The sequence below is a fragment of the Phyllopteryx taeniolatus genome, chromosome 13 (genome assembly GCF_024500385.1).
Source record: "Phyllopteryx taeniolatus isolate TA_2022b chromosome 13, UOR_Ptae_1.2, whole genome shotgun sequence".
Classification (NCBI taxonomy): domain Eukaryota; kingdom Metazoa; phylum Chordata; class Actinopteri; order Syngnathiformes; family Syngnathidae; genus Phyllopteryx; species Phyllopteryx taeniolatus.
The window spans coordinates 24,424,052-24,440,076 of NC_084514.1; the positions used below are offsets into that span (position 1 = coordinate 24,424,052).

General features: G+C 41.6%; 1 protein-coding gene across 8 annotated transcripts in view; it reads left to right on the forward strand.

Annotated features, from left to right (window-relative positions):
* The window catches only part of gabrg1 (gamma-aminobutyric acid type A receptor subunit gamma1), an 80,865-nt gene that overhangs the window by 52,531 nt on the left and 12,309 nt on the right, over positions 1 to 16,025 (forward strand). For 3 of the 8 annotated variants that reach the window (XM_061795159.1, XM_061795155.1, XM_061795157.1), the window contains exons 6-7: positions 3,682 to 3,884; positions 7,349 to 7,537. In XM_061795159.1, coding sequence (XP_061651143.1) covers positions 3,682 to 3,884; positions 7,349 to 7,537 — 392 coding nt within the window. Of the gene's footprint in view, positions 1 to 3,681; positions 3,885 to 7,348; positions 14,124 to 16,025 lie in introns of those variants that run through there. The other 5 variants (XR_009791501.1, XR_009791502.1, XM_061795158.1 and 2 more) reach the window with 4 other exon arrangements.

Consider the following 16,025-nt stretch of genomic DNA (forward strand, 5'->3'; position numbering starts at 1 on the left):
ATAAAACAGGAGGCCGACGAGTTCTCAGGCAGGATCTCTCTCGGGTGATATTCGGAGCGGGCGCGTTGCGTCCGCCTCCGTTCCCTCAGACTGAGTTCTGGGCCCCAAGCAGGGTGGCTCGGAGCGCTTGCAGGAAGCGGCAGCCGGGGATTGTCCGATATGTCCTTTTTAGGTCGGCTTAGGTGGGCGTCCTGCCTGGCGCGGTCGTCGGCGAGTTGGTCGGAGTGACCAAAAAGACGTGCACCAAGACTCCAAAAACTTATCAACTTCTCCCAGCTCCGGCCCCTTTTATGGCCAGAGCGGGTCAAACAGGGGGGGTTTACCCCCTTTCCCCCCCTCCTTTTCTACCACCTTCGCGAACACCGAAGGGCCTTTTGGCGTTATTTTTCCATTCTAGGATTATTTTGTGGTTTAAAACCAGTGGAATAAAATATTAATTATTGGGTTTAAGATAACGAGACCATTTTCCTCACGCAGCATTGGTCCACACTCATCCTCTTTCATACCTGTCATGAATGTTTCAAATGTTATGTGGTGTGGAGAACATCACTATTTTCATGTGACATTTGTGGCGTGGGGTGAGACATTCCATCTGGTTCAGTTAACAACAGATTTGACGTTAGATATTCAAGTTTGCAGCAATACAGTCACAAGTGGCGTTCATGTAAAGTTCTTAAAATATTGACTCCCAGTCGAGTCACAGACTGTCTTATGAACCCCTGTCTGTAGTGTTGTTCCGTCGCCCGTGGGTGTCGCTGTTGCCTGTTCCAACTCCCAAGTGGCAGCTCTCAGCAGGGTGGAGGCGTCGCTGCGGGTCCAATCCTTCGACTGGCGGGGAGTTAATTAACTTAGCGTTCGGGGACGAACCTAGCATCCGTGGGTCTCCCCTTTGAAGTCTCAGGCAGACGTGATTCACGTAGCGTCGGCATGGCAAAGCAAATGTCTGTGTCTTGTCGAAGATAGTTTATTGTGTTAATCTGTTTAGAGTCTGCGTGTGGCTCTGGAGTTACAGTCTACCTCGGCGGGGATCGGCGGTAGTACGAGGCTGGGGTGCCGGATGGCATCTTTTGCGTGGCATGTCCGCTACACTATGTTCAGTTAACGTTCGCCCATAATATATACTAGTTAATGAACCTTCGTTCATTAAACTCATTCAGGTATAACACTGCTTACTATCGTCATGAAGCAGAATTCATCAAGCGTTGGCTTGTTTGCCCGCTACTCACAACCTCACAAAGGAGTGGACATGTCATGTGGGTGAAGTAAAAGAGGAGGATATTTTGAGAAGCGGGTCCCATTAAATCACTTCATTGTCACCGGCTCGCGCCCTTTATCTCTCGCGCACATTATGGCGACAGTGACTGTAAGCTTCACTTTTCTAAACTTAGCTTAACGGCTCTCCCTCTTTATTCCGTACCAAAAGAATGATTCTGTATGTGGTGTGAGGCATGTCTCTAAATTGGTTTTCCAGACAAACACTGTCTAGTGTGTTTAGTAACTAAGCCTTGTTGCTTGAACTGATGAAGCCTGCTCAAATGAGACGCAAAACATCTTCTAAGACAAACAGAATAGTCCAGTTGTGATTGATTCAATTCCCTGAGAATGAAATGACCTGGATGAATGAGATATTCGCAGGTAATTTTAATTATAAGAAAACAGATGTTATGGTGTTTGGTCCCAGTGGCACTTGTAAATCCGTCCTCCCTTTTGACTTGGGCCCCTTGACACACTATCAAAAGCCAATCGTCTCAAACTTGAGTTTTAAACTGAACAGTGATTTTAAATTGGATTGGCGAATTGGTGCTGTTGTGTCAAGTCCATCTTTTTTTCATTTTAGGCAGCTGGCTAAAGTAAAGCCTCTTCTCTCACAACAGCACTTTGAAACAGTAATCCATGCCTCCGTTACATCTCGGCTGGATTACTGTGATACACTTTCTTTGGAGTCAGCCAGTCCTCAAACGTCTCCACTTGGCTCAAAATGCTGCTTCTCACCTCTTAACTGTAGGAGGGAGCACATAACGCAAATTCTGGCCTCTCCTCACTGGCTTCCTGTGAAATTCGGAGTCAATTTTGAGATTATTTTATTTATATTTAAATCTTTACGTGGTCTTGCTCCACCATACCTCTTTGAGCTGCTCCACCCACACACACCTCAGGTCAGCTGACCATATGCTCCTGGACGTACTCAGGATGGACAAAGTGGAGGCTCAGAGGAGATAGAGCTTTTTCCGTTTCCCAGTCCATCTCTTTGGAAAAACCTCCCCCTGGAAATTAGGCAAACCCCCTCAATGTCACTGTCTTAAAATCTATTTTTATTTTTTGGCTTTCAACTCAACATGAAACCCTGTAGTGTTTTAGTGTTATAATGTTTTAACATTTCTTTTCTTTCATTATTTTAATTGTTCTTTGTTTAACTAATTTTATGTTTGACTTTTACATTATGTACATAACTTTGTGTGAAGTTGTGGTTGTTTTTAAAGTGCTTTATAAATAAAGTTGAGTTCAGTTGAGTTCGAGATTGAGTGGGCGTGCATCAAACACGAAGTGGGCAGGTACTTGAATAATGAGTAGCTTTTTACCGTCACAAACACTGAAATCTGATCCGGTTGTTTCGCAAGCCTTATGCCGTTTATCGTCTTTTGCATTAACTCTACAAATCGCATAGATGTCAATTTTAAACCATGTGACAGACTCATTTTGACCTATGTTTTACATGAAACAGTGGGGGGGGAAATGGATTTTGATGAAAGGGGACCTTTAAACCCGCTCTTGCCACTTTAAAATATAGTGGAACCTCTGTAGGCGCCATGGTGGCCAGTTCAGAGGTTGTGGGTTCAAATACAAGCTCCGGCCTTCCTTTGTGGAGTTTTCATGTTCTCCCCGTGCCTGCGTGGGTTTTCTCCGGGTACTCCGGTTTCCTCCCACATTCCTAAAAAAGCACGGTAGGTTAATTGAAGATTCTAAACTGTCCCTAGGTGTGAATATGAGTGTAAAATGTTGTTTGTCTATGTGGTCCTTGTGATTGGCTGGTGACCAGTTCAGGATGTACCCCTCCTTTCACCAAAAGTCATCTAGTGAGGATAAGCAGTCCAGAAAATGGATGGATGGATGGAACCACGGTAGTCAAAAGTCACAGCTGTCATGCAATTTAGAGTTTGACCACAGTTATTAGTTGCACCAAAGCTCTGACTTTAAATGGCTGTAAGACTTACCACAGGATTAGTTAAGACCTTTTAGCTCTTTGACTCGTTGAGCCCCATTCAATTTTATATAAGAACTTACAATTCAGGTGTAATGACACTTAAACCACAATTTTACCACTGACATATTTGGGTTAACAAGACTGGAACCACGATTTTACAACAGCAGAAATCAGATTATGCCTGTGGTGGTTTACCTTTGTTTGAACTTAGAGTTACTCCTACAAGTTACTATAACTTTAAATCGTTAATGACGCTCCAACTCTCATCCAAAATTTCTTGTGTTGAATGATTCAAGTTTGTAATCAGAGGTGGCTCAGTGAATCGTCTTGCTTTCATTTTTTGGGTTGAAAATGTACTGTATGCTAACATTGTGAATAATTAACAGCCTACATACCCTACAAATAACAATGTCAGTAAACACCATCATGAGGTGTAACAAGGTCTAGCTAATAATACATTTCTGTGGCATTACTTTCAGGTATCACCACAGTGCTTACCATGACAACTCTTAGCACCATCTCCAGAAAGTCCTTGCCCAAGGTGTCATATGTTACAGCAATGGACTTGTTTGTCTCTGTCTGCTTCATCTTCACCTTTGCTGCTCTCATGGAGTACGGAACGCTGCATTACTTCACCAGCAACAGACAGACAAAAAAGGTTAAAGACAAGAATAACACACATGTGGGTAACACTTGTCTGTTGTTCAATAAAAAACAAGTGTGCATAATTTTAACCAAAGTCCAGAAGTATGTGTCGCAGGAGTCTGTCTTTTTTTCCACTGAGACGTTCAGACATCAATTATCTTCTATTTCTTGAATCAGTGTGTGGAGTAAGATGTCACAAAAGTAAGCGTAATACATGTTAAAATGTAATCAAGCACTGTGTTGACCAAACTTTATCTTCTGACTGAACATGTATTTTCAAATCACATACAGGTAACACGGTTGACACTTTTTTTTTTTTTGACTTTGGTTACACTTACCTCCAAAGGTATTGGAAGACTGAGGCCAATTCCTTTATTCACAGACATCACCACCTTCAATCCCGTACCAAATAATTATTTTCCAACCCGCTTCAATGACAATCGTCCCCTTGCACTGATCCCCGTCCTCATGAATTGCTTCAAAAGACTGCTGATGTCGCATATCGAGTTTATCCACCCCCCTACCCTGGACCGCACTACCTGTTTACATACAGAGGCAACCAGTCCACTCGGAATGCAGCACAAACCACATTACACGTCAAGTTTGCAGATGCCACAATTATCATCTCCAATGACAACGAGAGCCGCTACACAAAGTACCGTATTTTCACGACCATAGGGCGCACCGTATTAAAAGGCGCAGTCTCAGTTACGGGGTCTATTTCTGTATTTAACATATACATAAGGCTAAAAATATTATTTATTATAGCATTTATAACCTGGTATTTGGTTGGTATTATAGCCTATTATAGTATTATTGGGCGCAGGAATGGTAAAACATACGCTAGCTTAAATCATACGGTAGCGTGCATGCACGCTAAAACAATGTTTTCAAAAAGGCAGCGGCAGCAAAAATGAGTTCGGTTGTACTTTAATGAATTATTTAACAATGTACTCACGTTATTTTTAAATCAATCCTCATCCACAGATTCATCAAAGTCCTCATCTTCTGTATCCGAAATTAACAGCTGGGCAAGTTCTCAAGCAAACACGGCGTCATTGTCAGAGTCAGTCTCGTTGCCGGGGGCTGTTCAGCAATGATGCCGGCTTTCGCGAAAGCTTGGACAACAGTCAAAGCAGATACCTTACCCCAAGCATCCACAATCCATTCACATATGGTGGCTAACTTGGTTTTTCACAGCGACTGTGAGATGGACGCGGATGGAGTCAAAGATCAACAGGAACGGTGACACGTGAAAAAAAACATCCGGTCTTTTTACGTACACTGCACTCAGCCAGGACTTTTGATTTGCCTTAACGATGACTTCGGCTGGGAACGTTTCTTTAGGCAGCGTCTTCCTATTAAAAATCACCATAGGTGGCAGTTTCTGTCCATTACCATGGCAAGCAAGCACAACAGTAAAAGCCGACTTCTCATGCCCCGTTGTGTGTATTGCTACCATGGTGGTCCCTTTCTTCTCTACAGTGTGGTTCACCGGGATGTTGAAAGTGAGCGAAAGTGAGCGGCACCTCGTCCATGTTGGTGATGTGGTTGGGCTGGATGTGTTTGTCTGCAATCTTTTTACTGCAGTAGGAGCGGAAGATGGCCAGCTTTTCCTTGTAATCCGCCAGAAGTCGCTGCGCCACGGTAGTCCTTGCCCGGATGGATAGATGGCGCCGTTTCATAAAACGAAAGAACCAACCTCCTTGAAAATGTTCGATTTCCATTTTTTCTGCAAGCGTTATTGCCCTCAGTCGAATGGTGACTGTGGAGACGCATCTCCCGGCTGTTCTTTGATCATTAATCCATTGCTCGAGTTGGTCTTCCAACTCGGGCCACCTCGCCTTGTTTCCGCGGAAACTCAACGACGTCTTCTTGATTTGGCGAAGCTCGTTTTCCTGCTTCCTCCACTTGCGAACCATGAATTTGTTGATCTTGAAGTCTCTTGCGGCTGCTCGATTCCCATGTTCCTCCGCGTAACTGACAGCTTGCAGTTTAAACTGTGCTTCGTAAGCGTGTCTCTTCGTAGGTACCATTTTCGGGGGTCCTTAGCCAAATCGATGTTTTGCACAGTGCACATACCGGCGCTATATACCTACTGGGAGCGTGCCTTTAGCGTCCTCCTTCACGCGCACCTTTCCTCCTTTACGTCCGCATGCTGTACTCAGTCACGGCCGCCTATCCTCTATATAAACAACGTGTCGGCAGGAAATGCTCCCAGTCAGTCAAGCGGAGTGCTCATCAAAGTCACACAACAACATTTACAGATTTTGGAACTCGGTGCACACATAAGGAGCGCCACATTATAAGGCGCCCTGTCCATTTTGGAGAAAATGTAAGACTTTTAAGTGCACCTTATGGTCATGAAAATAGAGTAAGTCAGCTAGCTCATGTTGCTCACGTGTTTAAAAAAAATCTCCTAACCTGATTGTGGATAGACAAAGGATATTGTTCCTGACATCATGGAAGGGAACTCTTTTCTCTTTATTATTATTTTATGTCAAATCCAGGTGTTTTCATTTTACACCAAAAATAAAGGAATTAGCCTTACTCTTCTAATGCTTAGGAGAGTGTAATTACCGATACTTTCAAATTACAGTAACTTGTAATACTGTATATAATGCATCACATTTTGGAAGTAACTAGCCCAAATTATATTTCCCTCTCTGGATTATCTCGCTATTAAGTATCTACCGTTCCAGCTAACACTGTCTTTAAATGTTTACAACATACAGTACTTGTACAGTTGATTTTAAACAAATGCAACTTTAGGGGAGGGTGGAGTCACATTGTAGAGTACCAGTTTTTGCACATTATTACTCACTACAAGCTTTGCCAACCACGTCAGCTAAAAAAAACAGATTCTATTAACTCACTGTTCAAAAACACAGAACTCAGCATTATTTATCCCTTTAAATTCACTATTATGTAAAGATTAGGGTGATTGAAATATAATTGGTGTGTACATTAACACAATACAACTGTGCACTGTGGTACTGACTGAAATAACTTACAGTACATCTGGAAATTTTTCCCAGCACTACCTTTTCCACATTTTGTTGTTATTTCCAAAATAACTTCATTCTGAAAAATTCTACAGACAACACCCCTTAATGAGATGAAAAAAGCATTTATTCAAATGTTTGCATTACAGTACTTATGGACAAATGATTTCTTACATAGATATTTTCAATATATTTTTAAAAATCTCAAAATCATGTCACTATCGGATGTTTTGTGTAGAACTTTGAGGGGGAAAAATATTTTAATAAATTTTGAAGGCTGCAACATAAAATATGGAAAAATGTGCACTCTTCTTTCAACGCATAAAATTTAAGTCACATTTTTATGTTTCATTGTGCATCCATGAATCCATTACTATACTGTATATATTTTTCACAATGAAAATATCTGTCTGAGAGAGAAATAATGTTCTCCAGGCCCTCGAAGTATATGAGGAAAAAACCTGTGTACCTATTTCTAATGCTTTTTTTTTTACAGCAGAAGCCATCTATTATGGTCAATATCAATCCTGGACCATCCCTGCTGCAAATGAACAACATTATGCACTATCATGACGAGGATGACTATACCTACGAGTGTTTGGATGGAAAAGACTGTACAAGCTTCTTCTGCTGCTTTGATGACTGCCGCTCAGGGGCCTGGCGAGAAAACAGGATGCATGTGCGAGTGAGTAAGATTGATTCTTACTCACGAATATTCTTCCCTACTGCTTTTGGCCTTTTTAATTTGGTGTACTGGATAGGTTATCTTTATCTATAGAACCAGTACCTCAAGGAAGGGTGCTTGGAGTTTTGTATGTACAAGCATTTTGCAGGGAATGAGCTATTCTCAAAGTAGTGATAATGTTCCCGCCGCAAACAAGTACTTGACAAAATAATGACTCCAAACTGCCTCTTTAAATAATTACAAAACTAAAAAATTTCCTCCACTTGCCCCAGGTTATGTCTGCTTTGTTATGGTAAATTTGTTGATGTCCTGCCCAATGGCTAATGAAAACGCTGTAAAAATGGTTCACACCTATAGGACTCTTTGTTGTTCATAAGAATGATTGACAAATGTTTTCAATGGTGAGTCACACATATGCAAGGACCTGTCATCTGGTCTGAATTAGCATACTATATAAAAAGCCCCTTTGCGTCATTCTCCAATGTTTTCTTAACTAGTATTTTTTTTTTTTTTTTTTAGCTATGGAACAAATCATACAAAAGCCCAACAATATACTTAGGGTGCATTCAAATCTGCAATTCTCTTACTCTTGTCTAAATCAGTAGATGGTAGCTGGGTTTGTAAGTAGAGGTCATTGTATTCAATAGTGCGGTTTGTGTTCACACAATAAAAACTTAAGTGCAGCGAAAAAAATAAAATAATGACACAACAAACCATTTTGATATAGCGCTTGTGTCTTGTTGGTCAGAAAAAATGTAAACAGGAAAAAGATTTGCAATATGGATTCATGAGTGATAAGTGAATAAAGCAACACAAAAGCAAAACACACACAAAACCCAAAATTGGTCAAAACTGGCTTCGTGGGAGCATGTCATTAACTCATCACTGTATCCTGTTAACTATTGCTAATGTTGTTGCAGAACTACACGTCACAAAATACAAGGGATCTGGATACTGATCCTCGAGGTGAAAAAAATGTACCCTAACAGTCAGATGGCCTACACATCATATCGTGAATCATCAATCTCTTGCACAATGTCTCAGAACTGTTGATTTGATCCTCACCAGTTTGTTAGCTGTGTTTACACCTCTTGAAATGAACAAAACATCACAGAGAAATTAGCTATCTTTATTTAAGAATTTTAGATCAAATAAAATGTTCTGGCTTTGACACTGGTTCTCCATTCAATTTAAAATAAGAACTGGAAATTCAGATACAATGCCACTTGAGCCAAATTTTTACAATTGTAGGACTTCAAACAATGCTTTGGTCTTTCTACTATCTGAAGTAAAATTTAAAGTTGCTCATCTAGCTAAATAAGAGGCTCTTAAAATTCCTCGGTAGGGGTTATTTGTAAACTATAGACGTCCAGTCATAACGTAATTTAATAGAGACGAAATATATTGATTGTTGAAATGACATGTTTTAATACTGTTTTAAATATTATAGTAGCTTAAGAAACTCTGAGCTTTCCCTTTTTTTTTTTTTTTTTTAGCCATGCTTGTATTTCAAAGGAAAAATTTATTGAAATCTACAGTAAACCTATGCAAAGATAAACACTGTTGCAGCTCTTTGCTATGTTTGTGTTTAACATATAATGTATAAGTTTCTTAGTCATTTATTTGTTTTGGAAATATATGTATTATAATATACAACCCCAACTCCAATGAAGTTGGGATGTTGTATTAAACATAAATAAAAACAGAATACAATTATTTGCAAACCATGTTCAACCTATATTTAATTGAATACACTACAAAGACAAGATATTTAATGTTCAAATTGATAAACGTTATTGTTTTTAGCAAATAATCACTAACTTGGAATTTTATGGCTGCAACACGTTCCAAAAAAGCTGGGACGTGTCAAACACCTGTTTGGAACATCCCACAGGAGAACAGGCTAATTGGGAACAGGTGGGTGCCATGATTGGGTATAAAAGGAGCTTCCCTGAGTTGCTCAGTCATTCACAAGCAAAGATGGGGCGAGGTTCACCTCTTTGTGAATAAGTGTGTGAGAAAATAGACGAACAGTTTAAGGACAATGTTTAACGTACAATTGCAAGGAATTTAGGGATTTCATCATCTACGGTCCATGATATCATCAAAAGGTTCAAGGCCGAAAACCAACATTGAATGCCTGTGACCTTCGATCCCTCAGGCGGCACGGCATCAAAAACTGACATCAGTGTGTAAAGGATATCACCACATGGGCTCAGGAACACTTCAGAAAACAAGTGTCAGTAAATGCAGTTCGGCGCTACATCCTTAAGTGCAACTTGAAACTCTACTATGCAAAGCAAAAGCCATTTATCAACAACACCCAGAAACGCCGCCGGCTTCTCTGGGCCCAAACTCATCGAAGATGACACTGATGAAAAGTGTTCTGTGGTCCGACGGGTCCACATTTTAAATCGTTTTTGGAAATTGTGGATGTCGTATCCTCCGGGCCAAAGAGGAAAAGAACCATCCAGACTGTTATGGACGCAAAGTTCAAAAGCCAGCATCTGTGATGTTATGGGGCTGTGTTAGTGCCAATGGCATGGGTAACTTACACATATGTGAAGGCACCATTAATGCTGAAAGGTACATACAGGTTTTGGAAATATATATGTTGCCATCCAAGCAACGTTTTTCATGGACGTCCCTGCTTATTTCAGCAAGACAATGCCAAACCACATTCTGCAGGTGTTACAACAGCGTGGCTTCATAGTAAAAGCAGGCACTAGACTGGCCTGCCTGCAGTTCCGACCTGTCTCCCTTTGAAAATGTGTGGCGCATTGTGAAGCGTAAAATACGACAACGGAGACCCCGGACTGTTGAACAGCTGAAGCTGAATGGGAATGGGAAAGAATTCCACCTACAAAGCTTCAACAATCAGTGTCCTCAGTTCCCAAATGTTTATTGAATGTTGTTAAAAGAAAAGGTGATGTAACACAGTGGTAAACATGACCCTGTCCCAGCTTTTTTGGAACGTGTTGCAGCCATAAAATTCCAAGTTAATGATTATTTGCTAAAAAAAAATAAAGTTTATCAGTTTGAACATTAAATATCTTGTCTTTGTAGTGTATTTAATTAAATATAGGTCGAACATGATTTGCAAATCATTGCTGGCGACCAGTTCAGGGTGTACGCGCCTCTCGCCCGAAGATAGCTGGGATAGGCTCCAGCAGGCCCGCGACCCTTGTGAGGATAAGCGGTACAGAAAATGGATGGATGGATGTATTCTGCTTTTATTTGTTTAACACAATGTCCCAACTTCACTGGAATTGGGGTTGTAGAATTATTTAAATTAAAAGAATTCACCAGTAAATCAAAAAAATTAGATGCAAACAGAGCTGCAGTATTGTCCTACATGGTTCTTTTTATAATTTCTCCCATCCAAGGCGGGGGGCGGTAGGGCCCTGCCTCTCCTTGGGCCTGCTTCCTCCTCGTCTCTCCGTTCCTTGCGTCCCGCTGCGGTCGCCTCCTCCTCTTCTTGTGGGTAGGGCTGGGTGGTCCCCTGCGGGGGCGGGTAGTGGTTGCTCTGGGAGGGGGGTTGTTCTTGGGTGGAGGGGATTTGGCTGTTTGGCAGCAGTGCACCCCCCCCCACCACCACCCCCGGCTCACTGGCCTCTCAAGATTGCACCAAACCACTCGGGGGCGCACTGATACACGGGGTAGGGCCAATGACTCCCAGTCGGGGACCGGGAGTGGTTGGGTGGTTGGAGAGGGGTTGGCATCGCTTGCGGGCCTGTTCTAAGAATGTATCACCAGTGAAGTGACATTGTGATCATTGTGATTTCCAAGGAATGTTGTAGACGTGATCATTTTAAAATTTAAATGCCTGCAGAGATTTGTAGGAAAAAAAGTGTTGCATATTGTTATTTATCTGTTTCTTAACTTAAATAATTGTTGATAATTACAGTATTGTAAGAAATCATGAAAATGATCAGTGTCTTCACATAGACTAATATCCATCAATCCATCAGTTTTATGTACCGCTTATGCTCACTAGGGTGACAGCCTTAATTATTAATCATAACATATAAGGTAATTTGAGCAAATTTATTTATTTTTTTTCAGAAATGTGCATGAAACCTATTTCCCTTTGCATTAATTAGTACCCAAGAAATAGTTCTCAGTTTTACAAAGGGTGGAGACCCCTGCTTTAAAGGAATGTAAAGAACAAAGCATTAGTGCTGCATGCTTTGTCCTGCATGATTCATGGACACACAAAGACAGAACATATGTACTGTATGGCTATATGTCCATCCATCCATCCATTTTCTGAGCCGCTTATCCTCACTAGGGTCGCGGGAGTGCTGGAGCCTATCCCAGCTATCATCGGGCAGGAGGTGGGCTACACCCTGAACTGGTTGCCAGCCAATCGCAGGGCACATATACAAACAACCATTCGCACTCACATTCACACCTACGGGCAATTTAGAGTCGTCAATTAACCTACCATGCATGTTTTTGGGATGTGGGAGGAAACCGGAGTGCCCGGAGAAAACCCACGCAGGCACAGGGAGAACATGCAAACTCCACACAGGCGGGGCCGGGGATTGAACCCCGGTCCTCAGAACTGTGAGGCAGACGCTCTAACCAGTCGTCCACCGTGCCACTTGGCTATATATATTCATTTATATAAATATTATATTATTATTATATTGTAAAATTTTTGGATGGATGGTTGATCTTAAATATATGCAGTATATTCATTTTTTAAATGAAGTCTTCTAATGTTGCTTTTTTATTGAGTTGAACCAAAAGGGAATTCAGTAGATAAAGAGCTTTAAAATGTTCACTTAAACCTTTTCATAATAGTACTTTAAAATGTCATGTCAAATGACTCAAACCCATACACCAAGCGATTGAGGACTGCTCCACAATGTATTACACTGTATTATTATTATTTCTTATTATTTTATTATTTTATTTTTTCATTGAACCACAAAAACATGGCCCGATTGTCAAGGAAGATGTGGATTTCCAGAAAGACAGGAAAAGGGCAAGAATAAAGGAGAAGTGAATATTTAGAGAGTTTTGTTGGCAATGATCGTGCAGCCCATTCACTCACTGCACCTTTCAGTGACAGAGACATTGCTTTCTAGCCATAGGTACATGTGAAGTTAGTAGTTAGTCGTGTATTATTGTAAAACACTATATTTTTCTCCAGCTGACTGGGTCTTACTTTCAAGTACCTGGAAACATATTTTGTTTTGTGGAAGTTCATATGCATTTTTGATTGGCTACTCACATCTGTGACGGGGCAACGCCTTTCAAATTGAATTGCAGCAAAATTAGTGGTTGACAGTTGGCCACTATGAAAACTAGTTGCTGAACCCCGCACACGGATTTGGCCGCATTGCTCAGTGTGTGCGGTCTTAGAGTTTTCTTTTTAATGTATAAATAGGATTTATTCTCAAGGCATTAAATTAATCGCAATTGGAGTGTTCTGGTGGTCTTTCAGGATGTTGTACCTCTCAGCAGGTTTCATCAGTTCATGCACAAGCCTGTGTGTTGGGGTGGAAACCCAACTATTTGTCCTCAAAGTTAGAGGCACGACCCAAACCACGAATGGTATCATTCTTTTGGGATGCAAAACAACAGTCGTTAAGATGGCTTGCAGGGAGCCCGCCAGAAGCAGTTGCTTGGTGGCATCTTTCTTCTCTTCAATTGTTAAAAAAAAGGTTGTGGAGCCACCTCAATGCCAAATGACACCGTGTTGTTTATTTGTTAGAAGCTGGATTATTGAGTCTCTTTGGAAAGGACGCCGTTGTATGTGAGGGATACTGCAGGTGGTGTTTTAAGTCTCCTCCTCTGTTAATATGGTCTTTCCACCTTAGTGTGGATGGCCTCTCTCACCTCTTTCAAACCATCTTAAGGTGGCTCCACAACCTTTTTTTTTTTTTTTTTACAACTGAATTGAATATTAATGAAGGAGATTCCACCCAGCGACTGCTGTTGGCAGGCAAAGGCCTTGTTGTAAGTCATCTTAACAGCTGTATCCGAAAAGAGTTTTGGAATTTGTGGTTTGGGGCGTGCTTAGGGGATAAATAGTTAGGTTTCCACACAAACAACCAGGCTCATGCCAGCCTACCTGGCCTTGTGCATGAACTGATAAAGCCTCTTTGGTTGGGTAGCGAAACATCTTCTAAGACAACCAGAACAGTCCAGTTGATACAGTCAGTGCCTTTTGAATGAAATGCCCTGGGTAAAGGAAAATATTTTCAACAAACTAGGAATTTAACAAATTTGTTCATGAGAGCATTTGGTGAATGGGGCTGACGGTTTTTATGATTAGTTAGAAATGTGTATGTCAATGAATTTTTTTTTTTTCATTTTTTGAAGGTATTCAAATGTGTTGTCAGGTTGTGCTGTGTCACCATTACATCAGAAATCCTGCTGTATACTATCACTTGTAATTAGCTAAAGCCTATTTATTTAAAATAATTAAATTGACTCATAATTTTCACATTTCATGTCAACCATAATAACACATATGTCAGCTCTGTGCAATGTCATCCTTTATGAATGTCTATCATAACGTATCGTGATTATTCAATACACTGTGAGAAAATAAAGTAGTACCTGGAAAAAGTCCCAGTGTCAGATATTGTGTTGCAGTCTATTACATGCACTATTCTGGGTTGCATAATGTGGTGCACTTATTTGGGTTCAACAAAGGCTGCCCCTTGTCACCTAGAATATCTAGCCACAGCCAGGGCACTGAGGAGGTCAGATATGGGGGCAGGCCTGAGAGTAGAGCTGCTGCTACTTGAAGCGGAGCCAGATGGGGTGGTAGAGGCATCTGGTTAGGATGCATCCTCTATGTCTTCCTGGTTAGGTACTGTATTTTGGGCATGTCCCACCGGGAGGAGAAGGATCTAGAACAGGGGTCACCAAAATGGTGCCCACGGGCACAAGGTAGCCCTCAAGGACCATACGAGTAGCTCGCAGGCCTGTTCTAAAAATAGCTCACCAGTGACATGCATCTAATATTTTTGTGTTGCTGTTCTCAAAAAAAAAAATTAAAATTCAATAAAAATACCGCCACTTACCAGTTAGCTGCATCTAACTTTTTTTTGCCGCTACTCTTTTTTAAAAGTATAACCAAACAAAAGAAAAAATCTCTCTGACACAGCCGGACAATGAATGAGTAAATTAAAAAATTGCTAAGTACTGTATATAAAATCAGGCTTCAAAATTGTGATAAATACGGGCCACCTCTCAGGTCTCAAACGCTATGGGCTGTGTAGCTGAGAGATCGGAAAATCCAGCCTCTCTTGTCAATTAAATACACACACTTCCTTCTCACGTATTTCCTACTCTCACAGTCCTTTCCAGCGAGAGAGACATTACATGCTTTCACGGGCTGCAGAGAAGCAACTTCTGAGCTGGCATAATGACTATAACCCATGCCAACAGGACAGTTTTCCCTCCTTTGAAATTCAAGGGACAATGTGCTTCTGTACTCGCCGAATGGTGCCCCATAAGTGGCCAAAACCACGTGACACACACCGGTGAGGAGGCTGTGAGGTTATAATGGCACTAATCCTGGAGTGCTCGACCTCCAGCAGCTTTCCTAACTGCTGGCAATGAGCTGCGAGGCGACGAATCTCGTCTGTTTCTCCGTTCCCACGCAAAAGAACGTGTGTGGGTGCCAGATACGCCCAAATAACACAGAACACATTACACTTCAGGGAAGATGTACTTGTTTTAAATCGTGGGCATAGTTTTATGGGCACTTGCACGCTATACTGGTAGAAATGGGTGAAGTTCATCCATCCATCCATTTTCTGAGCCGCTTCTCCTCACTAGGGTCACGGGCGTGCTGGAGCCTATCCCAGCTATCATCGGGCAGGAGGCGGGGTACACCCTGAACTGGTTGCCAGCCAATCGCAGGACACATACAAACAAACAACCATTCGCACTCACATTCACACCTATGGGCAATTTAGAGTCTTCAATTCATGCATGTTTTTGGGATGTGGGAGGAAACCGGAGTGCCCGGAGAAAACCCACGCAGGCACGGGGAGAACATGCAAACTCCACACAGGCGGGACCGGGGATTGAACCCCGCTCCTCAGAACTGCGAGGCTGACGCTCTAACCAGTTGGCCACCGTGCCGCAGATCCCTCATCACAACTGAAAAACTTTCAGACTTTGTGCTCACTTTTATCCCACACATTAAAAATGTAATAAAAATAGCTTTTTATCACTTCAAGAATATAGTCAGAGTCTGCCTCTTTATTGATGAAAAAGGAAGGGGGAATTTCCGGTAAATGGCCACTGCATGGAATAAGGGCACTTGGTGTTTATATAGTGGGGTATACATCCCAGCCCCGTGATGTCATGGGGCTTGTTTTTAGCCTCACCCACAAAAGCTGGAAATTTTAGAAGGTGAAAAAGAGTTTTAAGGCATATGCAACAATACAGTACTATATTATTCTAAGTCTTTGGACATTCTCAGCATTTATCTTCAAACATATTTAATGTATTT